This window comes from Sander lucioperca, chromosome 10 (genome assembly GCF_008315115.2).
Source record: "Sander lucioperca isolate FBNREF2018 chromosome 10, SLUC_FBN_1.2, whole genome shotgun sequence".
NCBI lineage: Eukaryota > Metazoa > Chordata > Actinopteri > Perciformes > Percidae > Sander > Sander lucioperca.
Genome location: NC_050182.1, coordinates 37,652,846 through 37,678,977, shown reverse-complemented (window position 1 = coordinate 37,678,977; position 26,132 = coordinate 37,652,846). Strand labels below are relative to the sequence as shown.

Here is a 26,132-nt window from a genome sequence, read left to right as displayed (position 1 = left end):
AACTTTCACTTCAGGTATTTGTGTTCACAAATACGGTGATCTTCTATTCTCTGCAGTAGGCCAAAGAGGCCTCTGCCTCCACAGGAATACAATTGATGCATAATGTAGGCCAAACTCTATTAAAACATGTGCCAGTTCTTAACAGCAAACATCCCCACATTATAGACCATGACTAACTTTCCTGTGGAAAATTGTTTGAATCTGCTGGTAAAAAATGACATGTTTGTAGCCTACCAAATATTAAAACACACTGAATTCCTGTTGCTAAAAAGTGTAAAGCCAAATTTGTTGGATGTAGCCTATAGGTGCATCACTTTTACAAATTGTGAAAACTGAAAGTAGCGTAATGGTCCAATATGACTAATGAAAGAGAATCTCAACAGATTGTTAGATGGATTTAAAGCCATCATTAGGTAGGCTATTTTTGTTTATAGCCTATTAAAAACAAATCTTTGAAAGTGACATTTTTAAGGACATCTCTTTTTTTTTAAGTTCTTTTCCTTCACTACATACAGGTTTTTTTTTTTCCCATAGAGTGAACGGACTCAGGCATTTTTCAATCCAGTTTGTGCCAGAGGTGAACATTTTCATCAGCCAATCCCCGTTCCTCGTGTAGCGCGTCATTATAAAGAGTAGCCAATAGATAGGCTAAGTGAACAGGGTATACATCGGCCAATAGGAGCAGAGTTGCCTGTATAGGCGGGTCTTCGAGCCTGCAGCACCGAGGAGACTCTGGAATCGCTGCTATCCATAAAGTCACATAGGATGGAAGATATGCGAATGCTGGGCTTTTTGGAGATTCTGCCTGGACACTTTCAACAGGCGTCAGTTTAGCAAACTGTCGGCTATCTGCGCTGAGGTAAGCGAACAAGCATATGGCCTAATAGCTCTGTAGTTATAGGCTAAATGTGAAGTTAAAAATACAGTTACATTTCTGTAGAAAGATTCAAACAAGTTTCCTTATTAGTTTTACGTTTGCTAGCGACTCGATAGCTGTTTTATAGACAAACACAAGTGATGCCTTACCCAAATAACGTTAGGATAAATACAGTCACTATCTTACACATGTTTCATTCTATAGGGCCTAATGTCCCCAGCGGTTCCACAATCCCTCTGAACATCAGGTAGGCTATGATGGATCCAAGTGTGCGGTGAGCCCTCCAATGGGCTGACCAAAGCGCCACTATAATCCTCAGAAATCCAGGAATTAGCCGCTCCCTGCTCGTCGCCAACCACCAGAAAAACCTGGAAATATGGGAATGTGTTCACGCGCCAGCAGCTGTGGATTTTAGGCCGACCAGAGGGAGAAATCTAGGTTCATGTGTGGAGACGTCGCGGCTCCATTTCAATGGTATGAGACACCTGGACAGACACTGACTGACGGCAGCGGGACCGAGAGTGGAAGAGCAGCCAGGCGGTGAAACAAGAGTCGGCAACATGAAGGAGAAATCTAAAAATGCTGCCCGGACTCGGCGGGAAAAGGAAAATAGTGAATTTTATGAACTGGCTAAACTATTGCCCCTTCCGTCCGCTATCACCTCCCAGCTGGATAAAGCCTCAATCATCCGACTGACAACAAGCTACCTGAAAATGAGAATAGTCTTTCCTGAAGGTAAGAGAGCTGCATTTAAATAGTGTGAGTGAAATAAATCCAAAAAAAAATAAAAAATAGGCGACATTAAAAAAATTAAATGAAGCCTATCATTAATTATAATAGCTTTATAATTATAAACACTATAGATTAATCAACTAGGCAAAATATTAGGTTATAACACTAATATTTTGTATAGGCCTACAGCCTAATTAGATACAAGTAGGGCATGGATAAGACAACACTCTTATTTTTTATTATTATGTGGTTATTATAGGCTACTTTTAGTAGGCTATGGCTATAGTAATAGTACAAGTAGTAGGCCTAGTCATATTTTATTTGCTTGATGCTGTGGCAAATGCGTGATTTTTTCTTTTTTATTAGTATTTTCTTGATATTAAATAATGTATTTAGAAGTGTTTCGTTCTCTTATTTTCCTGATAGGTAGGCCTAAATTCCATTTCCCGGGTGGTTTGTAACTCAACAGATATTTTCATAACTTTACAGGAATAAAAAAAGAATTTCACAGTCATTTTTATTTTCGTTTCAAAATATCTGACAAAAAAATAGGCTACATCGTTTTACAAATTCTGTAAATAAAAATTGCATCTCAGTAGAAGACTTTTATTTAGCCTATCTTGTTCTTTAGTGTGAGCGTTACTCTCAAGGAAATGTTTTCCCATGGTTGAAAATTAAGGAAAAAAGAGACATTTTTCATAATTTATTGTTTACAGCATCAGTAAATTGCTTTGCTGTATTAGTCTACATAATGTCCTGATCGCGTTAGCGTACTTCTAAATACTAATACTATTAAAATATATAGGCCTATAAAATAAATAAAATACATCTCCCTGAGTAACATCTGTCTTATCGCGGTGATATTGAAATAGAATAAAGTCTTCTGATATGATATTCTCTGCAATGAAAGGAAGTGTATGAGCATATATGGAGTCAGCAGCAGAAGTCTCCTGTGTCCCTGAGTTGGTCTGTCCGTGTCCCCGTGCAGTCGGCAGGGATGTGCTTTTCTCTCCGGGGGCCCCTGGCGGCCCCTGGCAGCAGATTAGCTGTGATGAGGCTCCATCCTGCGTGACTGCTGCACAGCCGCGGATATTAGTATGATCCTCACGTGTGATCGCTCAGCATATGGAGCTCCTTGTAACAGTGAAGCAGGCTGTGTTGTAGGGAAGGTGCAGTGACAAAGACAACACAAAGGGAACACTAAAGGACCTGTGTTTTAACACTGTGAGAGCCAAGCAGCTACACGGGGCTGTGACGGCAGCCTTGTATTGAACAGCGAAAAGATCATCGTCATCTGCAGTTTATTGATTATTAATAGTCCGATATTACACAATTAGATCGAGGCAATATATCGATATTATATTGATATATGAGACTAGATATCGTCTTAGATTTTGGATATCATAAGATGACACAAGTGTTGTCTTTTCCTGGTTTTAAAGGCTGCGTTACAGTGAAGTTATTTTCTCAACTTACTACACTTCCTATCTGTTTTATTTGCCTTTACCCGCTTAGTTATTATATCCACGTTATTGATGATTATTTATCTAACATCCCATTGTGAAGATATTTTGGGAATGCACCAATTGTCAATCCTACAATATCGTCGCCAAATTGACATTGATGTTATTTGGTCAAGAATACTGTGATATTTCATTTTCTCCATATCGCCCAGCCCTATAACACAGAGAATGCCACCTCTGGTGAGAAAATGACCACTGTAAAGACAATATACGGGACATAGATATCACTGTCTATTTCAGCGAAATGATTTAAAACAATTAAGTTAGAAATCAGCTAAGAGGTAAGAAAAGTGCCTTGACCAAATGTAAACGTTGTTATGTAAGCATATGTTGTTATTATTTTGCACAAGAAACTGCGAGACAGGCAGATTCATGTTATTTGAATTACGTTCCAGATCCAATCAGCTTGAAATCGACAGTTGTGTTAGTATTTACATCGCTGGATCTCATAAAAGTTACTGCAGATTCTTCTAAACCGAATGCATAAAGCAAAAAGTAGGGTTGTTGAAAGCAACCTGTTATTATTGAACCGCAGGATAAAAAAAAATAAAAATAAAAATAAAACTGCAACATGAGCTTGAAATATCTGGTGTAGAGTCAGGAATCATTGGAATGATGGTAAGGCTGACAGCTCAGATTTCCTTCAGTCAGGATATTGTGATGGCACAACTCTTTGGCATCTTCTTCCCTCCAAAATACATTATTTTTGCAAAGGCATGCTTAGTAAGACAACATACGTACAGCACCTGACTGTGTTTTGCATAATTAACACCAAAAACGTTATACAGCCTGCTCTCAGGGACGGTGTGGCACACTAACACCAGTTGCCTTCTGCATTGCGTGCATGAGGGGAAGATATTTGGCATAGTCATATTGTGCTGTTTCACATGTGGCAACATAAGCATTCTATGGAGCTCTCTGAATAATTTAAGGGACAATCTTGCTCATGCACGCTGCAGGCTTGTACTCCTCTGTCCTTTACAGGCCGTGTTGTGTTTTCCCACGTTAAACCCCCCCCCCCTGCTGTTTTTAAAGGCGGACCTCTCCACTCAGGCTCCTCACACCTTTTTACACCAAACCCCCCCCCCCCACACACACACACCCAAATACACTCCACCACGAGCATGTGGTGATGTAGTTATGAAGAAGCCCATCTGAGTAGTTTTGCATAAGTGGGGAGAAGAATAGCTAAAGTGTTCTTAATTTGGAGTGTACCAAAGGACTTTTTCTTTCTGCGTGTGTGTGTGTGTGTGTGTGTGTGTGTGTGTGTGTAACCTTTGACCTCAGCCATGTTGTCCATTCTGGGTTAAATTACATGATACCCCACACTACAATATATTGAGCCCTGAAAGAAATTTAATCAGAAAGGGAGGCAAAAAAAAAAATCACTTTTCATCTGGTTTTCTGTATTCCCTGTCTGCTAGATCAAATAACCGTTTGCATCTAGTGTACTGTGACAAACATCACAAACACGAAGTCCACACAAAATAAAAGTAATGTTATGAGGACCAAGGTATCAATGTGTAATGTTGTTGGACAAAAAACAACAACAACCCAATTCAAGGTTTCCCAGCTTTCACCCCTCACTGCAGAGTAGCCTACTAAATGAGATATGAAATGGCTCAACTGAGCTAGTTTATTATTCCACACGGAGCGTGTTTGCGCAATCTGATTGGCTGATTTACGTTCTCAACACTTTAAAAACCGCCAACGTCACTGGGACTTTTTAATACTTCTCTTCAATAGCCTAAATACGAATGCGCTGCTGCTTACGTGCCCTCAGCAACTTGTTCGCACTCCAAAGAGTGTATTATTTAATATATATCTAATACATAATAATATTTTTATTTGGCCTATTATTATTATTATTATTATTATTATTATTATTATTATTATTAGGCTTATTATGTGTCATAATGTGTTAACGGAAAAAAGCGAGGTTTAATCGTCGAGGTTAGTTTAAGGATTCAAACCGGACCGGACTTTTTTTAGCGTGGTATTTGTTAAACAATCATGCAACAAAAAAATCACATTATGCTCTCAGTGATCGGTTTACTAAATGTATTCATTTGTCCTTTATACTTAGTTATTTAAACAAGTTTAATTCCGAATGGATTTCTTGCAATTTAGATTAAGTTTATTTTTTTTTAATTAAAAAAAAAAAAAAGAAATACCGCCCCAGTGGTTTACTTAAAATAAATCGGAGGGGTCACAAGATGAGGGAGTGATAAGGAGAAAAAATTAGGGAGAATTATTACACATAATTCTGTTTATTTACTTTATTTTTTCTTGCGATTGGCTACTCTGGACACTTCCAGGCCTCTAAAGCCTTCAGATTGCCACTGCTATCTGCTTACCACTCATGTCCACACTGTGGCCATTATGAACGGGGTCACGAATAGACATCACTTTCTTAAGGGCTTACAAGCAACAACAACAAAAAAAGGCTTGGGAACCACTGCTTAAATCATGTAAAAATAATAATTATAATAATGTGTCAAATTGGAGTTGAGTCCCACGTCTTGTCTGAAAGATAATGGCAGTAGCTTAATGGAAATAATTAGTGACTAACAATCTTGTGTTTTATATAGCCCAATAAAGCAATACGTTGGATGGAAATAAAATAATAAGTGGAAGGCTGCTCACTTCACAATAAAAGTCCCACACTTAGACTACTGTAGGCTATTAGCAGATGCTCTCTGTATTCCGTTCGGTCCGCAGCTGAGCCGTTGGTTGCCTGCGGCAGGTCAAGTGCAGCAGGCCGCAGCCCTGCAGCCGGCTCCCGCACACATCAGCCCGGTATCCACACTGCGCGATACACTGCTTTTATTCTCCAAAACGGGCCTGTAGCCCTCAGCCGAACCCTGCACCGTGTCTTTTTTTGAACGAGCCTCTATAATAATTAAGGTCTGGACATATCACCAAATAGTTGTAGGCTAAACCTTATGCCTTAGTTGTAGCCTCAGTAGTTCTTTTTAAACACCGCGGTAGGCTACTGTGAAGCACGTGTACATGTCACCCTGTGTGCTGCTTATCACTTTGTTTTTTATGTAGCCTAACTGCGTTATTTGGAGCTTCCTGTACCCGAATTCATTTCATTTCTTTTATTTTAGGATGTGTTTAACCAATCTAGACGAGAACCTCAAAATTACGTAGGCTATATATCAATACATATTTGATTTTGTTTGCTGGTGATTAGAAAGGATTGTGAATTTAACTCAATGAAATTGATTGACCCGTGTTTCTCTTGTTTAAACAAAAGCTGTATAGCTCTCCTAGAGTTGTAAATAATTATAACAATAGTCCTAATAATAGGCTTTATTAGTATTATTATTATTATTATTATAGAGGGCCTACAGGACTTTTGTGAGAACTAATTAAAGCGTGTATGAGACCAACAGTATTAATAGACGCCTCTGAGAGCCAAATGATAAAATCACTATTGTAACTATCGAACCAGTATTACTGTAAATGAGTGTTCTCACAGCGGTGTTTGAAGGCTCTGTCTTTATTTTTAGGCTATTTATCTTTCTTTTTTTTCTAAGTGGAAGCCAGTGATTTTTTTCACTCGTGGGTGTCTTTAAGGGGGCAATTTGATTGTGTCTTTTTGTGCGAACGTGAAGTCCATATTAGCTCCGTATGAAGCGGGCAGGCGGCGGGGCGCTGTGATCCTTGCACGCCGCCTGTTTACTCTGCAGAGCGGGATTTGCATTTGAAAGGGGTCGCCGCTGCACATCCACGGACTCCTGTTTGCTCGGTCCGCTGTGGCTCTGCGCCTCATACCATCTGACCATGTTATTTTTACGACTGCTGTGAAGGGTTTATGAATACATTTTCACGCTCCTGCAATTGCAACGATTCGATAAAAAAGCCGAGTCTAATTTTAGGTGTATGGTGTATTTGTAGTGCTGTAGGCTGCAAGCCGTCAGATCAAGACATTGTTTTGCACTGGGTGGATTTTAGACTCGTGATGGTCAATGCTGCAGTTTCACGAGCCTTTGCAGCCCTAATTGTAAACCAATAAGCCCATCAATGTACCAACATTTCTCCCTGCAGACACTATTGTACCCACAGTGTGAACAGTAGGCTAGTAGTTCATTTAGAATCACAATGACTTGTATGTGCACATACAAGGAATTTGCTCTCAATGTAGCTAGATTAATAAACATAACAGTTAAGAACAAGGGCAACCAAGCTGGACAAATAATAGGGCATAAACAGGGCTATTACATGGGTATGTGAAAAAATATATAAATATATATAAAAAGCACCAACGACTAACAACATAAATAAAAAGGATATGCAAGTCAAATGTTTTTGTAATTTGTAAACAATATAAAATGCAACAAAATAAATGTTGAACATGTGGATGTGTACAGTATGGATGTTAATATAATTTGTCTTTATACAGTAGGCCTACATACAGCATGTATAATTTATATTTGAAGTAAAGACCAATCTTTATATTCTTGTCATCACAATAGTTCCTTTTTGTGATCATATGATGCAGTTACATGTGTGTACACTCTTTGGATTGAAAGCATATTCAGTAAGTACAGTGTACTGAACGATAACATAATAAAATTGCTTATATATTATATTAGCCTATAGACATTGTTGTTACCATTATTACATTTGCTGTAATTAAAGCCTCCTATCTGCTTTCATTGTAAAACTTGACATGTTTCTTTTAATCATATTTTTGCTCTGTGTGTGTGTGTGTGTGTGTGTGTGTGTGTGTGTGTGTGTGATTTGTTTACTAGGCCTTGGGGAGTCCTGGGGTCATGTAAGCCGCAGCACTTTGGATGGAGTCACCCAGGAGCTAGGCTCCCATCTCTTACAGGTACTTACTACAGTAGCTATGAGTTCTCACACTTTACAAAGCACCTGAAAAAAGGTGTGGATTTTGGGTTTTTCAAGTGACTGAGACACCACCATGTCACTTAAAATGCCCTTAAAATGTTCATTGGAATACATTTTTTTTTTACATTTTTAAATTCACCCTAAGAAGACATTGAAATATTTTTATTATTACTATTCAGTCAGAGGCAGACACTGTGTGTGTGTGTGTGTGTGTGTGTGTGTGTGTGTGTGTGTGTGTGTGTGTGTGTGTGTGTGTGTGCGCGCGTGTGCGCGCGCGCGAGTGGCGTGTGTGTGCGTGTGTGTGTGTGTGTGTGTGTGTGTGTGTGTGTGTGTGTGTGTGTGTGTGTGTGTGTGTGGTTTACTACCGTCTGCCTCCTGCTGCCTTCATTCTTGTGCATTAAGAGTGAAATGAGCTGAAGACATTCCTGGTCACGCACAGAGCCTCAATCTGTCCTGCAGCCTCTCTCACATCAGCAGCAACACAATGGAGCAGGGTGCAGGGTGGCAGGCTAGCAGCCAGAGATGTAGTCAAGACCACCTAAGCCGAGACCAAGTCACCACCAAGACCAGAGTGTACCGAGTCTGAGACAAGACCAAGACTTTGAGGGGTTGAGACCCAGTCAAAACCAAGATCAGACCAGCGCCAGTCCCACACTGCATGCCACGATAAAATGTGGGAAATGCTAACCATAGGCACTCCTCAAATTGATCTGAAAGGTCCACATTCCCATAAAAAACACCCACAGAAAACAAATTAAGACTCTTAAGACTCTCATTCACCTCTTTTATTGCCATATAATGAGAAATGAAAATACGCTGCTTGTTAAAAAAAGAAGAGAAGAGAAAAGAAGGACACCCGTCAGAATTTCCGGCTGTAACTGAGCAATCCCGGAAGTGGAATGACGTAGATATAGACTAGAGCTAGATTGACCGTATGAACTGGTGACTCAGTCTCTAATTCAACTGTTCCTTTAAAGTGCTTATATTATGCTCATTTTCAGGTTCATAATTGTAATTTGAGATTGTACCAGTATAGGTTTACATGGTTTAATTTAAAAGAAAAACCCATATTTTTGTTGTACTGCCCATTGCTGCAGCTCCTCTTTTCACCCTGTGTTCAGGTCTCTGTTTTAGCTACAGAGTGAGACCTCTCAACTTCTGTAACATCTCTGTTGTCAGTCGCTCATGCGCAGTAGCTAGCTAAGGATTACATGAGCTAGCTAGCTGTTTCTCCAACTTTGGCCTGTACAAGGCAGGATTAGCCGGGAGACTTCTTCTAAACGAGGGCACACTTCCAACTTTGTTTGGAATACCTGCAGAACAGGGACATGTAAGTAGTTCTATACAATTTATTTTGTAGATTAGGGTGAATTCGTGTGTGTTGTAGCAGTGTTTTGCCATTGAGAACGAGCTAGCATGCTAACGGTTAGCCCCCCAGGCCCCTCGTCTCAGCTAGTGACGTATAAAGCCGATTTTGAACAGCTCACCCGGAGACTGAAGGCAGCACACATTCAGAAACCCGTATCTCACTCAAAACAACATGGATGTTTTTTTTTCAAAGTTTGTATGTGCCAGAGACACAAAATAACACCCCAAATCCCAGAAAAAGTTTTTTTTTCATAATATGGGCACTTTAAAGCTACATGATATTGTTATTTGTTATTTCACATCTTTCTTCAAATCATTACTTCATCATCAATCAGTCGAGTTTATTTGTCAAATGAAAAATCATACAAGGTACAATTCCAGTGAAATGTAATCCCATCAGCTCCTTCAAGTTGTGCATGATTCATCATAAAGCGCAGCGCCTGGTGTAGATACCCTTTTAGCAGCTTAGGGCACCATCTGTGTGTGCTCAGCCGAACAAACCACTCTTTGCAAGGCCTTGCGGTCCTGTTCGGTGCTGTTTCCGTTCCAAAATAGTTACAACAATCAATCTGTCTGCAGAGTTATGTACAGTTTTATGATACACGTTCATATTAATAAGGCACTAATGTATACACGTTGTTTTTGGAAATTAACTCAAGACAGAAAAATTACTATTGGCCTTTTGTTGATATAAGGGCTGAACGACTTAAGGAAAAAAAATCGAAGTGCGATTTTTCTCCCAGATATTGCTATAACGGTTCGATTTGCGATTATTATTTTTTAAAGTATAGCTAAAGTTCAATATTGTCTGTGTATCAGATAAAACATGTCATGGAACATTATAATATGAGACACCATCAAAACTGCTCTATATATTTATGCGAGGAACATAGGAATCAATTTCCAGCAATAAGTGATATTTAACATTATCCCAGCATTTATCTTACAAAAAAACTGTTAATATAATAATAAAAAGAGGAATAAATATTGTTCAACCAACTATATATTCAACTAAATATTCCACATTCGATCAATCGCGGTCTTCACGATTAGCTAATTGCATTCTTTCAAATCGCGATTTCGATTTGAAAACGATTAATCGATCAGCCCTAGTTGATATCTAAAATAAAACTTGTTTTCTTGTTTCTTTCAGACATTAGATGGCTTCATTTTTGTGGTTGCTCCAGATGGGAAAATAATGTACATATCAGAAACAGCATCAGTCCACTTGGGCCTGTCACAGGTTGGTTTGACAAACTCAGTGTGATCTCCTCCGGTATGTTGGCCCTGATGTGTCACACTTCTGAGATGAATGTTCACTTCAACAGGTAGAGTTGACGGGAAACAGCATTTATGAATACATCCATCCAGCAGACCATGACGAAATGACAGCCGTCCTCACTGCACACCAGCCTTATCATTCACACTTTGTTCACGGTAATCAACAACCGATCCATGTTCTACTATATATGACCCGGACTCATCGTACAGCATAAATAACTTTTTTTTTTTTTTTTTTCTTTTACATTTTCATTCTCTGCAGAATATGAGATGGAGCGCTCCTTCTTTCTGAGAATGAAATGTGTCCTCGCTAAAAGAAATGCTGGTCTTACCTGTGGAGGCTACAAGGTAGGTCTAAACTGCCGGCTAACTGTCTTTTATTTTATGTTTTGAAATTGAAAGATGACTAATGACATGTTCTGGTCAATGTCAAGTAATATCAATCAATTAAAAAAAAAGAATCCAACTAACATTCCTAAAAGTCAAACTTCAGAAACCATATTGTACATTTTTAGGGAATTTGTTTTCATTCATTTGCGATAAATGCTTAGACGTACTGTAGGTCAAAAAAAGGAAACAGTTCCCCAATGTTATTTTTAGGTTGATCCTCCCAATAGATTTCTGGTCATTGTCCTAAATGTTTGCCATCAAGTAGTGGTCATAGCGAGTGAAAATGTGATGTGAGATGCACATTGCAAAAAGTGTTATGTGTCTGGAATGTGTGATATCTGTAAAGCTGAACGGACTCACAGTAGTAACATTGTTCTGATCCAAAAGCTCTCTGTGCGAGAAAGGACGGAGAAGGGACACACACTAACACTATATCCTGGAATGTAATTGTAAGACATATGAGTGATATGATGCTTTTGAGAAACGATTGCAAATAAAGCAAACTGTTGCTAAAAAGAAACTACACGCTGTTTTCACTTAGATAACGTGTTGACTGTTGACGTTCAAAACGCTAGCGGAAACACTGCCTTGTATTTAAGGTTAACAAGACTAAAAGTCTGAAGCTCTGCTAGTGGCAGCTACAGGCTGCGCTGCTCATGACACCCTATATTTTTTTGTGATTTTTGCGGGCAAAATTCCTTGATTATGCGGCACGTTTTCTTAAAAAATGCGATGGAATATGCGGGATATTTATGCAATTTTATGCGATGAAATTGCAGGAACTTGCAAAAACTGCAGTTTCATCATGGCTTCATCGCGGGGTTTGCAGCTTTTCGATGATGTTCACGTTGCATAATTATGTCAACATTCCCATGGCAACAGTGGAAAATGGCTGCTCTTGTGTGAAGTAAACGCAACATTTTTCAACTTTCTGCTAAGATATACGTGACTTTTTTGCAACGAAAATGCGGGGATTATGAAATCATGCAAGCCCCGCATATTATGCGCGGAAATCGGCAATTTATGTGGCGAAAGTGCGGCGTATTTGAAAAAAAGAGCATGAATGTAACAAGTGAATTTTATAGCAACAAGCTAAATAAAAAAAAAAATCCAACAGATTTTGCCATTTCTTCAGTTCAAAAATAGATTAAAGAAATCAATACATAACCAATACAGAAAGGAATAGACCGAAACATAGGAATAGAATCGTAATGTAAAGGTATTGTTGTAATTGTTGTAAGTTATTGTAAGACCTGAAAGATTGTATGCTGTATTTGCATATCTTTTTGTTTTGTAATAATACGATGTTGTGAAGTTGGGGCAGGACCTAATAAGCTGTATGCTTTCGCCTGCTCCTTCTCAAACTTATCCTTTTTTATTTTTTTTGGTCTTCGGTAAATTCTGATTGTTTGTTTTAATTTTGTGGTTTTAATTAGTTTTGTTTTCTTTTGCAACATTGTTGATTGTTCGAGATACATAATAAATCAAATCAAATAAAAGTGCATTTTTTGGCCAAATGGTGGACTAATTGAAAGGTCAGGGGGTCACTAAAATCTTTAGGGGTTATGCTCAGGAGACCGTAATATCCATAGCATGTTGTCCTGGGTAAAAGTGTTGGATGGACAAGCTTGACAAGGCTTATGGACACCATAGGAGATTGAGATCCTTCTTCTTCTTGGAAACAACAGTTGCTTTAGCCAGAGCTTTTGACCGTATCACAAGATCTTCAGCAGCAGATGGATTTTGCTCACTTGTCATGGAGCTGTAGATGTTCAAACCTTTTTAGGAATTAACATACATGTTGGCTTAAAGGTTGAAAATGTTCACATTTTCTAATTCCCATTTTCAAAATGATGACAAAATACCTTCTCACTAATCTCGTTCCCAGGGGCGGTTCTGAACTGCTCTGAATGGGGGGGGGTAGTAAGAGATGTTGGTGTTACTGTAATATGAGTGTTCTTTAGGATTGTAAGCTATAACTAGCACTGTTTTGTTTTTATCTAAAGCTATAGTAATTAATACATAACTTAATACATAATCCTTTAGTTCCTGTGAATTTTATCTTTAGGATTTTATCAATACCTACTCCTTATTAGAGCTTAGATCGGCCCAAAAAATCAAGCCCGAACCTGCCCGAGCCCGAGCACGTTGTGTCCGAGCCCGGCCCGGCCCGACACATTAACTGTAATTATGAGCCCGAGCCCGATTTAAACCCGACAATTTTTTAATATGTGGGCCGTTATAACTGACGTTCTCAACTACAATTCAGAGTTGTTTGAACTGCAGAAATCTGTTTAGAATAATACAACAAGGACGAAGCCTGTAAACTGCGCTGTTTGTTTAGAATGGAACGGATCGCAAGTGGATCCGAATGAAGAAACGTAAAAAAAAAAACATATTGTTGTCACTGCCCACGACTTGTTTAAACTGCTTCCATACCTCCGACTTTCCTCCACACTTGCTTAAAGTTAATTCTCCTGTTTTTCTTTTTTTCTTTACATCTTCAAGCTCCCGGTGTGATGCGTGCGAGAGGAGGAGACTCCGCGCATGACACGTGCTGCATTTTGTAACTGCAGCCTAACTTTTGTACACATTTGTTACTTTTATATAGCCTATATATATATATATATATATATATATATATGTATATATATTATATTTCTGATTATGGCATAGCTATCTCCCCACCCAAATAGGATAATAAGGTAATGGATAAAACAAAAAATAAAAAAAAATTGCTTGATGAAGGGTCCGGCCCAGGCGCGGTCTGGCCCGGGCCCGGCCCGGCCCGAGGATGTGGCGGAAAATAACGGCCCGAGCCCGACCTGAGGTCCGGTCGGGCTTGGGTCGGGCTCGGCTTGGGCCGAAAATCTAAACTCTACTCCTTATCAGTTTGGTTCGTTATCGAAACTCTTATCGGTTCTTTTTTACATTTTCTTTTTTCATTTTAACTTTAAAAAAAAAACATGTTCTTAAAAAAGAATAAATTCAGAAGAGCATTATCATTTATTTATATTTTAAATGTAACTAAATGGCAGCAAGTCACAAGGCCTATATAGCCTGCACTCAATAATATCTCACTGAAAACCAATCTAAGAAAACGCAATTAAACTGTAATGTAAAAAGGTTGTGCAGTAGTGTAGAGAACACAGTGCACTATGGTTTATCATACGGAGGAACAGGATTTTACAATGCTGAAAACTTATCATGGCTGCAACTATTTTATTTTTCCTCATGAAGATGGCAAGGTAAACACTAGAAATACTCTATTCACGTTACAAAGTAATCTACCATGGATGTCCACTTGCACGCGTTTGATTGGCCAACACAGTGCCTTGCCAGATGATTTTGGGGCCAGGCAGAATTTGAGTTCCAGGTTCAACTTTTAATGCCAGACAACCCTGTGGTTTTTTTTTCGGAACCCTCTGCGTTGGCTCCCCTGCTGTGTCACCAGAGTGGCCTAAAATGAATGAGAAGGCTGAGTTTATTCACGAAGCGGTAAAGTTAGTTTGAAGCCTCAGGTAGAGTACAGGTGACATGCTGAATTGTCATTGTCAAAAAAAGACAAGAAAAGCTCCCTAAACTGGCCTGGGAGACACAGTCAACAAGAAGTCACAAATATTAAACATATTTCAGTGTTTCTGCCTGGATTTTTTTCCACCACCGGGGGATGTGGGGTGGAAGTTTTCACCAGTAACGTTTTAACGTTTGCTTTATTCTTAAATATTCTTAAAAGCAGTGTCCTTCCTCTCACAGAAAGAGTCTTTGGATCAGAATACATTCTGTTTTACCATTGAGTCCATGCAGCTTTAGATATTACACAGAGCTAATAAACAATTAAAGCAGAACCCCCCCTAAGAAATGTATATAGCGTAAACACTGTATTTAATCACGAGACAACATGTGGATGCTGCACTCCTCCTGACCCTGTGGCCCTGAACAGGACAAGGGCAAATGGAACATGTACGGATTGACATTTATACTTTCTGTATCCCTCTGTGCACTCTTGGCCCAGGTGATCCACTGTAGTGGCTACCTGAAGATCCGTCAGTACAGCCTGGACATGTCTCCGTTTGACGGCTGCTATCAGAACGTGGGGCTGGTGGCTGTCGGCCACTCGTTGCCACCCAGCGCTGTCACTGACATCAAACTGCACAGCAACATGTTCATGTTCAGGGCCAGCCTGGACATGAAGCTCATCTTCCTCGACTCGCGGTACGTTCTGTATGACAGTGTTTGTATTCCCTTGCACAAAGTCGTTGTCTAAAACGTGTTTGTCCAGTATGTAACAGTGTGGGTGGGTGTGACTACTTCTGCATACTTGTATGTTATATTTTGTGTGTGTGCGGTTCGTATGTGAGTGTAGTAAGTCAAGCAAATGTGGGAAGGCTTAATTAACCCTGTGTGTGTGTGTGTGTGTGTGTGTGTGTGTGTGTGTGTGTGTGTGTGTGTGTGTGTGTGTGTGTGTGTGTGCGTGCGTTGCTCAGGGTTGCAGAGCTGACAGGCTACGAGCCTCAGGATCTAATTGAGAAGACTCTCTATCATCATGTCCACAGCTGTGACTCCTTCCACCTGCGATGTGCTCATCACTTGTGTGAGTTAGGTTTGTTTTACCTTACTACAAAGTCTGTCTCCACACACACACACACACACACACACACACACACACACACATACACACAAAACACACACTGATCTAGAACAGACACAGTACACGTGGCTATACAATGTTATAGTATATTATCTTTTCTTATGTTATGGCTGCTATATTATGTTACTTTATGTTGTCATGTTGTTTCGTGTCTTGTCATGTTATGTTATGTTATGTCATAACTCATGTTATGTTATTACTTTATGATAGTTTTTAATCATTAGGAAATTCCAAGCATTCATATAAAACAGCTCATTTATATCTATTCACAATAACATAAGATAAAATACACTGTTCCAATTTCAGATTTGTCTGATTTTAATCCTTTATTACATGTTGCTGCAATTTGCTGCTGTATTTAGTATATGCTATGATTTGTATTGTTTTCCCCGCAGTAATCATTTGCTGCGATTTCTTCCCCATCTCTTTGTCTTGTAGTGCTGGTGAAAGGTCAGGTCACCACAAAGTATTACCGTTTCTTGGCCAAGCCTGGTGGCTGGGTCTGGGTTCAGAGTTATGCAACCATTGTACACAACAGCCGCTCATCCCGACCTCACTGCATCGTCAGTGTCAACTATGTTCTCACGTGAGTATCCGCCGCTATTCTTAAATACTGCTAGGAGGGTCTGGCGAGTCTACACAGCATTCCGGGATGGGAAAAAAAACGTGCTCTGGTTCATTGGCATTTCTTTAAACCAATCACAATCGTCATGGGCGGTGCTAAGCTCCGCACGGAGCCGCTGCTAAATAGCCTCGGGAAGGAACTTGTTTTGGTGGAACGTGTGTACGTTCAAAGGTTGTTTTAGTCGTGCAACAGAAAACTCAGATTGGACAGATAGTCTAGCTAGCTGTCTGGATTTACTCTGCAGAGATCTGAGGAGCAGTTAACCATAGTCCTCAGAAATCCACCGGAGTTTAGAACACCAACACAAAGAAAGCAAGAGGTAATGGACATCTGGCAGAATTTCCGGCGGCACCTGAACAATCCTGGAAGTGAAATGTCGAAATAGACTACCCAGACTACCTCCAAATGTGGTCTGGATGATCGGATCTCAATGCGTCCTCAATGCATCCTGAGTGCGTTTTTACCTGTGCTTCGAGCTGTCCACTTGTGATCCGATCACTCGGATCCGATTTTAATACCAGGTGAAAATGGGGCCAAATATGTATGTGTTCAGTAGGAGCCAACAGGCTTGGGTTTGAGCGTCACAGACAGGGTAGAGAAGTCAGGAAGTAGTGAGAGTTGAACCAACAAATTGTTGGTTTTGGTCTTTTAATGGGATTTGATGACCATAATAAAAAAAAAATAGAATAACGTCAGCCTTAACTTTAACACACACTCTTCTTTGGCTGTAAAGTGAGGGCAGCACGTTATTCCATAAAATGGAAAAACATGTCTGAAACAGGGTGTGAACCCATATTTAATATAATTAAAGATGATGTATGCTGAGTAAAGGAGAATTGACGGATGGGTGGAAGATCACTACTAACACCCAATACTAATCATCCAACCATTATGACCTATCAGCAACTTGTAGACACATTCTCGTAACTCACTTGGGTTGAAACTGTATTTTGTATTAGTTATTGATACAGAATAGCACAACAGAACGTGTATTACATGAAAATGTTCTGGATTATTACTTCATAAAGTTGTATGTAGTGGTATATATAAATCGGAGGACACCTGACAGTTGACAGAAGTGTCTGCCAGCTCCAGGGCAGAGAGGTTTGGCTCACATCTCTGTTGTGCTGTCATTCTCCGCTTTGATAAGATAATGAGTGTTGGTACTAGAGATTTACGCAAACAGTTGCTGTGAAACAATTAACTGGAGGTTAATTGGAAATATGACACGTGTTTGTTGGTTTGCAAAATCTGGCAATGAAGAAAGTTAAGTCAAGTCATATTCTGTTTTCTTTGGTCTTTGTCATTGTAGGCTGAGTTAGAAACAAAAGGAAATGTGATTTTGATTTCTTTTAGGAAAACGAGAAAACTTTCCTGCTCTTTCTGCCTTTGACGGTAGTTGACGATCCTGTTCTATCACTGTGTCTGCTCTCTTGTATGCCAGTTACTGTATGTCATGATGTCTGAGCCCATAGTTACTAAGTGTGCTCATGTGTTACCTGTGGTGTCCTCTCTGTGGTGGCGTTATGTCACCCGGTAGAGTTTATCTAAGACTGGCAGCTCTGCCTGCAGATTATATAAACAGAGGCAGGCGATGAAGCTTATCTGACTGGGCTGGGATTGCATTTACTTTATCCTGCGCAAACAGTTCAACAGCACCGAGGTCACCACTAAAATCTTCATTACAAGCTGCTATTTCTCACTTCCTTCCTATAAAATCAAACTGTAATCATGGCAGAGCATGAGCCACACTCTTATTAGTAAGTGAGGGATACCATTTACTTGCCTATTATCCCATTATTGTATTACCCCTGATGTGCATATTTCACAGATATGCACAAGGGAGCGCGTGAACGAATAAGGCCCATAAAACCCTCCATTAAGCAGCGCGGCTGGCTGCCTTCAGAGGCAGAGAACAGCTTGACACACATTTCCTCTACCTCCTACATCAAATCCATAACGGCTTTGTGTTTATGGCCTTTTAATTGATAGGCTGTAAACTTGATGGGCATTTATGGGCTCCAGCTTGCTGTGAGGGGAATGGAGCCTTATTTCCCTCTTTGTTCTGCTTTTGTAAATCTTTTTTAAGCTACTGTATGGATTGAGCCACACAGTGATGGTGGAAATGAGGCCGTATGCTTTTTGCGTAATGCATGGAACAAAAGACAAAAGACAGTTGGATGTGGGCAGGAGATATGCTTTTCTGGAGTGTTATAGTCTGGAGCAGAGTTTGTTTCCCCAGTAGCTTTAGTGTATACAGCCATGGATAACACAGCTGATAAGGCCACTTCACCTGCATGTGAACTCCCACTGTGTGTTCAGCTCTGATAACCTCTGCACCTCCAGTCCTAGGTCTGTGGACCTGCCACTGCTACAAGAACCTGGCAGTGATTTAGCAATCCTTTGAATAAAGACATGGCTGCAGCAAAAGCACGTAACCACATGTTTAACTTGTCTGACTCTCACAATAGTTAACGTCTGTTTAACCAGTGCTGCTTCATTCTGTTCTGGTTTAGCGCAAACCCGTCACTCTGTTATCTTACACACGCACTACAACCCTCTATATCTAAGTGAACACAACATCAGTACCCAATATCAACACTTTCATTGCTATACCGCGGTTTTGTCAAATGTAGTAATTTTAACAATGTGTGTATACATCAGGGCTGCACAATTAATCACAACTTTATGGAAATCGCAATGTGGACTAGTGCAATATCCAAAATCAATATGAGTTAAAGGCTAAATATGTGTCAACCTATTCTGAATGTAAAGTATTGTGGTGCTGCAGAGACGTCCCGGCTTACAAATCGTATCCTACAGACTAAAGAAAACATCTTGGTTTGGTACAGATCCTCGCAAAAATCACACTATAATCACTTTATTTATTTAAGACGTGACCTTTTGCTCTGGGAAATCGTGATGACATTTTTAACTAGGACTATTTCCTGAGGTTTAATCATAGACTGTAAAACAAGATGGACGACGCTTCTCCACTTCCTCCCGTTGTACAAAAGCGAAGCCAAAATATCTCAGATACGGGCACCGCTATCTTGTCATGTTGGAACCAGAGTCCGCGCAGTAGTGATCGGGCGGTGGAGCCGTGGTATCAAACTCCCGCCCATACACCCGGCCGACCAATCGCGAGTCAATCCTAGTTATCAGTCATGACGTTTAAGCCCGTTTTTATAGCATCAAATAACTAATAAAAACCAAACTTATTTATTTTACCATTACCTTGTCCTCTTGTTCAAGTCTAAATTTAAAAGGCTACTCAATAATTTTAGTGTCAATCACAAATGGACGAAAGCCAGTGTGGTCCAGACATGCTCTATATGGAAAGTGTCCTGAGATAACTTCTGTTATGATTTGACACTATACATACAATTAAGTTCATGTGTAATTTAACTGATGCAAATCCTATGAAGTGTGTCTGCATGTATATATTTAGCTGTGTTTGTGTGGAGAGAGATTGAGACAGAGGGGAGATGTGCGTGGATGATGGATCACTGTTTGTCTTAAGCAAACCCTGTCCAGGTTTTTCTGTCCTCAAACTTGATTCATCATCCATGGTGAGATCTGTAGAACACTTTAGCGAGAAATCAATTCCTATTTCCCAGTAGTGAGACATCCAAGCTTCTCCTATGGGCCTGATTTAGCCAGACATAGCCTTTAATCTGCCAGTGTATTTGATTGGACAGCTTTCTCTCTGTAGAGTGTTTGTTACAGGCCTTGCAGCAATCCTTCTGGTAAAACAAGCATCCCAACAGCCGTTCCAGCTCTCTTAGCACACCCCACCCCTCCCAGCAGTCATCCTCACACACATCGGCAGGAACACAGGAACGCAAACACACATCTCTCCGCATGCTGGCCCTCTCAGCACCATCATGAGGCTCTAATTGCTTAACAGATGTTAATGTTTTTTAAGAGAAAAACCAAACACGCAGGTACACATGAGCTGTTTGTGTTCTTTGATAAACAGCCTTTCCAGGGGACTGGGATCGCTCCTTGTGTAATTATAGACCGTATTAAATCTATGACATGCAAATGCAAAAAATAAACAATATTACTGTGAATGCACCACATGGAATTTCTGCTTGTGTCTTTAGGGAGACAGAGTATAAGGGCCTCCAGCTTTCTCTGGACCAGACCACATCCAAGGCCTCTTTCCCGTACAACAGCAGCAGCACCGCCAGCAGCCTTACGGAGAACTGCAGAACTCCCAAGAGCAGAGTATCCCGGCCCAAGACCAAAGCTAGACTCTCGCCATACACACAGGTGAGGATTGTATGTGTTACTGGACTTTGGTCATTTAGCTTTAAATCACACATGATGTGATGCTGACGTAAACAGTGGTCTCAAAGTTCAGGGTGCGATTGTGAAAAAAAGATTGTTTTTTGATCATGAAAAACAAAACAAAACATGCAACAATTAAATCCTCCTTTACTGTACAATACCTAGTATGGTAGTAGTAGTAGTAAGATATAGTGCTACTCGGCCAGCCATGCCAAGACACTTAGGCTATTTATGAACAATTTAATATTCAACGGAAAATAATCTCAGAGTGAAATAGCACAACGTGGCGTTAACGTAAAATAAAGCACTTTCGTGCCGGAGAGCGGAGTTCAGTTCGCGGCGAAAACAAAATACTTTCACCCAGGAAACGCTCGTTCGTTCCTCGGGAGTGTTTTAACCACAATCCTTTTCCTAAACTTAACGAGTCGCTTTGGTGCCTAAACTTAGGGGTTCCAGGGGGTCATCTGCAAAAAGAGGAATACTTTATTTTCACTATAATTCCATCAATACTGTATGTAACACAAGGACATAATGTTTGACTATTTTAGCCATGGGTTTCATACGCTTTCTCTAATAAAACATCTGAAAGCTAAAAATCCTATCAGATGGGGGGACCCTGGGACAAAGGATTATCAAATGGGGGTCCGTGGTTTCAGTTGTGTCAGTTTAGGGGTCCTTGACGTGAAAAAGGTTGGCCACCACTGATTTAAAAGACAATTCTGGATTGTTACTGTTGTTCTGGTACTGTAACTTGGGGGTTGTTTTTGTAGTTTCTATCGGTTATGATAACATTGTACACGTATGACAGGTAACGTCGCTACAATAAAGTCTGGCAAAGCAAGGATTTCGAGCATTCAGACAGGTTGTTAACATCAAGATTACAGATACAAGCAGCCAAATTGAGTTTTCCTCGTAGGGAGGTTGTGGTCATCATCTCGGGGGGCATCTGAAAGGAGCTCAGAGTAGAGCTGTTTCCTCTTTTCCATTGGAAAGAGTCAGTGGAGATGGTTTGGGCATCTGCTTATCATGTCTGCTGGAGGGTTTATTTATCCCATATAACCTGGAAACACCGCAGGATCTAAGAACTGGAGGATGTAGCTGGGAAAAAGGACGTCTAGCTTACTGTATGTAGACAACTACTGCAAGTAAAGTAAACCAACGTAGACCCAGAAAGTAATCTGTAAAATGTGATGAATGCTGGATAATAATTTAACTTTGTTTTCTCTTCCCAATAAGTTTGTCTACCTTGATCGTCACACAATTTATGCCTCTGTGTTAAATCTACGCCGTGGCTACGTACATAGGTAAATTATATAACGGTGGACTCCTGCAGGCTGCAGGATGTTTCCTGATAGGTCTCTTTGTGACTTCTGTTGTTTACTTCACTTTGGACTTTTTTTATTTTTTTTTTTTTTTTTTTTTGTTAGTTCGTTTCAGAGTGTTTGCGAGGCTCAGTAAACTTTCTTCATTGTTGCACAGTTGTTTCTTTTGTAATGTTTACGTACGGGAAAACACATTTCTGTCACATGACCCGCAATGTCTATGGCAATTTTGCCATACATCCTGGCATTTTTCCTGAGGACCTTTTTAATAGGCAATGAGTATACAGAGCTAACCAGAATGCTCGGACCCAAATGAGTCTCTGTTTTTTTAATTGTGACTGATTTTGTCATAGGATGACTCGCTCTATAGGGAACCAGTAGAAGTAGAAACAGTGCTAACATTAAAACAAGTACCATAACAATGCTTAAATAAATAGATTATTATTTAATTATTTAAATGATGACAAATTATAATTATTGTAATTACGCCTTATGCTGCTTGGTTTGCTTATACCTAAGGTTGATAAGATGTCCATGTCAAACATCTAGAAATATAGTGAGGACTGGGACCATACGCTTTTGTCCTGATTCAATTATTTCACGATACGTGGGTGCCGATTGGATTTGTATTGCGATTTTCATTTATTGCGATTCTAGAAGTATTGCGATTCGATAGTATTAAGTATCGTGATTTTCTTTTCCTTTTTTAACAAAAACAAAAGTTCAATAATACACTTCTAGAGACAATATATCATGAGACCTTTCTAAAAACTGATTCTTTTCTAAAAAAAAAAATGCACATCACATGTCAGTCAGTCAGTCCAACATCTATTTCATTTGTAAAGAAGTACATAATATGGATTTTCTGCTTTCGTTCTGTTTTGCTGGAAACGGATATGATGTAGTCGCCGTCAGCGGTACCGTATCAACAGAACATATTGAGGTGAATCATTGGTAAAATAAATAAATAAAAATATCTAATATAGATTCTAGGGAAAATAATAGATTAAAAAATAAATAAATAAATAAATATATATATATATATATATATATATATATATATATATATATATATATATATATATATATATATATATATATGGTAAGCTGAGCATCTCAAATGTGGCCTCAGGATTTTTTCTAATATATTTTCTTCTCTCCCTACCCACATTTCTCACTGCAGTATCCTAGTTTCCAGACGGAGCGATCTGAGTCGGACCAGGACAGTCCGTGGGGCAGCAGCCCCCTCACTGACTCAGCCTCCCCTCAGCTGCTGGAGCAGAGCGAAGGCCTGGACGCGTCCTGTGTGTACAGGCAGTTCCCTGATCCCCGCCCGCGCTGCTACAGCTTGTCTGACGAGCACCATCACACCACCAGCGACGGCTACACACACCTCCACGCACATGGTCAAGGACAGAGTTGTGAGCGTGGTCGATGTGAGGCGGGGCGTTATTTTCTCGGAGCACCTTCGACTGGCAGGGACGCGTGGTGGGGCACAGCCCGGTCCGTCCTACCATTGAGCAAGAGCTCCTTGGAGAACCACGAGGGATATGACAGCAGCGTGCCGCAAATCACAGCCATCCACAGCTACAACGGTGAGGACTAAAGGCCGATTTATGCCTCTGTGTTAAATCTACGCCGTGGCTACGTACGTAAGTAAATTATATAGTGGTGGACTCCTGCAGGCTGCAGGAGTCCCAGTAGCCCTCCTTTACTTATAAATGTTCAGAATGCAAATTCTTGGGTAACAATCTCTTCTTTAAAGTTAGAAGTTGACACTCCAACGTTCAGAACACTGTTCAGAACGCTCTGGTTTCAACAGTTTTTTCTACTCTCATAGCAATCATAGAAGGCCGGCTATGATTGGTCATCTGCTCCAGGTAGGTAGGACTGGAGTGATTTATTTTTTTTAAGCTACTGCGGTGTTAACATTGTCGCATGTAGCTACATGCTAACGGCAATGAAAGATGTAATCTTGGCTCCCTACTGTTGAAACATGTCAGGTTATGTAGAATTTGGTTCAGAAGCCTTTATCTGCGATTTTTGACTATACAAAGTGCTGTGCACTGCTTACTATAGTGACGTGAGCTGCGTTTTTGGGTTACACTGCTGCTGAAATGTGTCCAGTTGTGTCATATTTGGTTCATGAGCCTTTATTGGTGTTCAGAGTCCGGCTGTATTAGTTGAAGCCGGACACTGGCTGTACGGCGACAACAACAGGAGCAAGATGCGGACTGCTGGCCAATCAGAGCGGACTGGGCTTTTTCGAGAGGGGGGGCTTAAAAGAGCCAGGCGCTCAAACAGAGCGTCTGAGACATAGGGTGAATACAGGTGCAGCAGCCATGGGCAGTACGAGAAAGATAAAGTGTTTTTGAACATGTACTACACTGTATGCGAGGTATAGGGTTCTTGTTGCTCTTGTTTTGTGTGAGCTCACCAAACACTTATCGACCATGTTGAAATGGCATTAAAGTATTGGATCTTGTTTTCCTCTGCATTGACTGCTTTCATTGTGTCCTCCTGCAGGCCGGGGCCACTGGGACGAGGACAGCGTGGTCAGCTCTCCAGACGGAGGCTCAGCCAGTGACTCGGGGGATCGCTACCAAGCTGACCACTACCGCTGTAGCCCGCAGGAACCCAGCAAGATCGAGACGCTGATCCGTGCCACGCAGCAGATGATCAAGGAAGAAGAAAGTCGACTTCAGCTGCGCAAGGGCCCTCCGGATGCCCCGCTGGGGCCGGCCAATGGGCTGCCCAAGGGCCCCGGTCCATGCTTCACTCCCGAGTATACTCAAGGGCCGCTACCGCTGCAGACGGTGGTGTGTCGAGGTTTGAGTCAGGCCATCAGCCCTGCGCCCAGTCCCGCCCCCCTGTCCAGGCTCAGCAGTCCAGGTCCCGAGCGCCTCCACAAGCCCAAAGACTACCTCCAAACAGACCTGTCCCCCTTCTCTTTGCCATTACACCATCCGTTTGTGCGGCCGGGTCCGTGCTCGGCTTCACCCGCCTCGGCCCCGGCCCTCTACCCGTCCCACACCCACCCGCGGCCCTACTTGGACAAGCATAAAGCCTACTCCCTGACAGGCTACGCTCTGGAGCACCTCTATGACCAAGAGAGCCTGCGGGGCTACTGCACCTCGGCAAGCACGGGCCCCGCCCACTACGATGTGACCCCTCACCTCCGCATGCCATCAGAGCAGACCCCGGGACATAAAGGCACCTCTGTGATTATCAGCAGTGGCAGCTAACGCTCATCTAACACACGCAGGACACCCAGGTCACACAGCCTGAGCTACAACATTAAGCCATCGTTATTCTGGATCCTGTTTTTCCATCATACCGATCACTTTCTTCAAATTGTTGCTCCATTATACATAGAGCTACATTTAGGGCTGGGTAGCATTCAAAAATGTTCAATACTGATCGTTACGTCCCTACTGTGTCTAGGAGCGGAGGGCGGTAACAATTAAATAAGGCCTGAGGGAAAACCAAGGGAAAGGTGAAAACATTTCAAGATGAATCAAATGAGTTATTGTTAAACTCACGAAACTCAAAGCGGTCTCCTAAAAGGAAGACGCATGAATCGCAAAATGTAAATTAAAGAGCAAGGTTTTAAACACACATGAGTAGAGAACAACAAAACACGGCACGTAACACCGGTACCGTTACCAATACCATATCTTCGATACCTGTTCCTGATCGATACTTTTGAATATCAATTTTATAAATTCCATTCACCAATCAATTACAACATTACACACATCTTTTTATTCATTTTTCAGCTCCTACTACAGCTCCTAAACGTCTCTGTGCTTAACGTACAGATAAAGATCATGGTTTGGATGAGAATTAGTACTGTTTTAAGGTAAGGGGACCCTCTTTGTTTGGTTTTCAATGACGTCTTTATTAAGGTTTAGTAGACTTTTATCGTTATGGTAACAATACAGTAATAAACACGTTGACTCAGTCAGTTTGAAAGGGCAACTGATGCTGATGCGTTACTGGGAGAACTGTCTCCAAAATGTACATAAAAACGTGGATGGAAACAAACTTAAAGGACAATTCCGGCGCACAACGAACCTAGGGGTTATTAACAGATGTGTACCCACTCTGTCGCTCTCTGGGACATGTTTTCATGCTAATCAAATGGGTTTCTAGCTTGAAAGACGCTAGCACGGGTTGCTGATTAGCTTACAACGCTAGTATT

At 40.8% G+C, this 26,132-nt stretch overlaps 1 protein-coding gene across 2 annotated transcripts; it reads left to right on the top strand.

Moving 5' to 3' along the window:
* Window positions 1–669: 669 nt before the first annotated feature.
* Window positions 670–25,653, top strand: sim1a (SIM bHLH transcription factor 1a). Of its 2 annotated transcripts, XM_031278388.2 has the most exons (12): window positions 670–859; window positions 1,082–1,612; window positions 7,896–7,975; window positions 10,517–10,606; window positions 10,692–10,800; window positions 10,907–10,992; window positions 15,050–15,249; window positions 15,522–15,628; window positions 16,124–16,271; window positions 20,420–20,588; window positions 23,112–23,523; window positions 24,455–25,653. In XM_031278388.2, exons 2-12 carry the CDS (start codon window positions 1,438–1,440, stop codon window positions 25,171–25,173), a joined length of 2,295 nt encoding a protein of 764 aa, XP_031134248.1. In that variant the 5' UTR covers window positions 670–859; window positions 1,082–1,437; the 3' UTR covers window positions 25,174–25,653. The 2 variants fall into 2 exon arrangements, with proteins under 2 accessions (XP_031134248.1, XP_031134250.1); XM_031278390.2 differs by lacking the exon at window positions 670–859 and having other exon boundaries at window positions 1,061–1,612.
* Window positions 25,654–26,132: the final 479 nt, after the last annotated feature.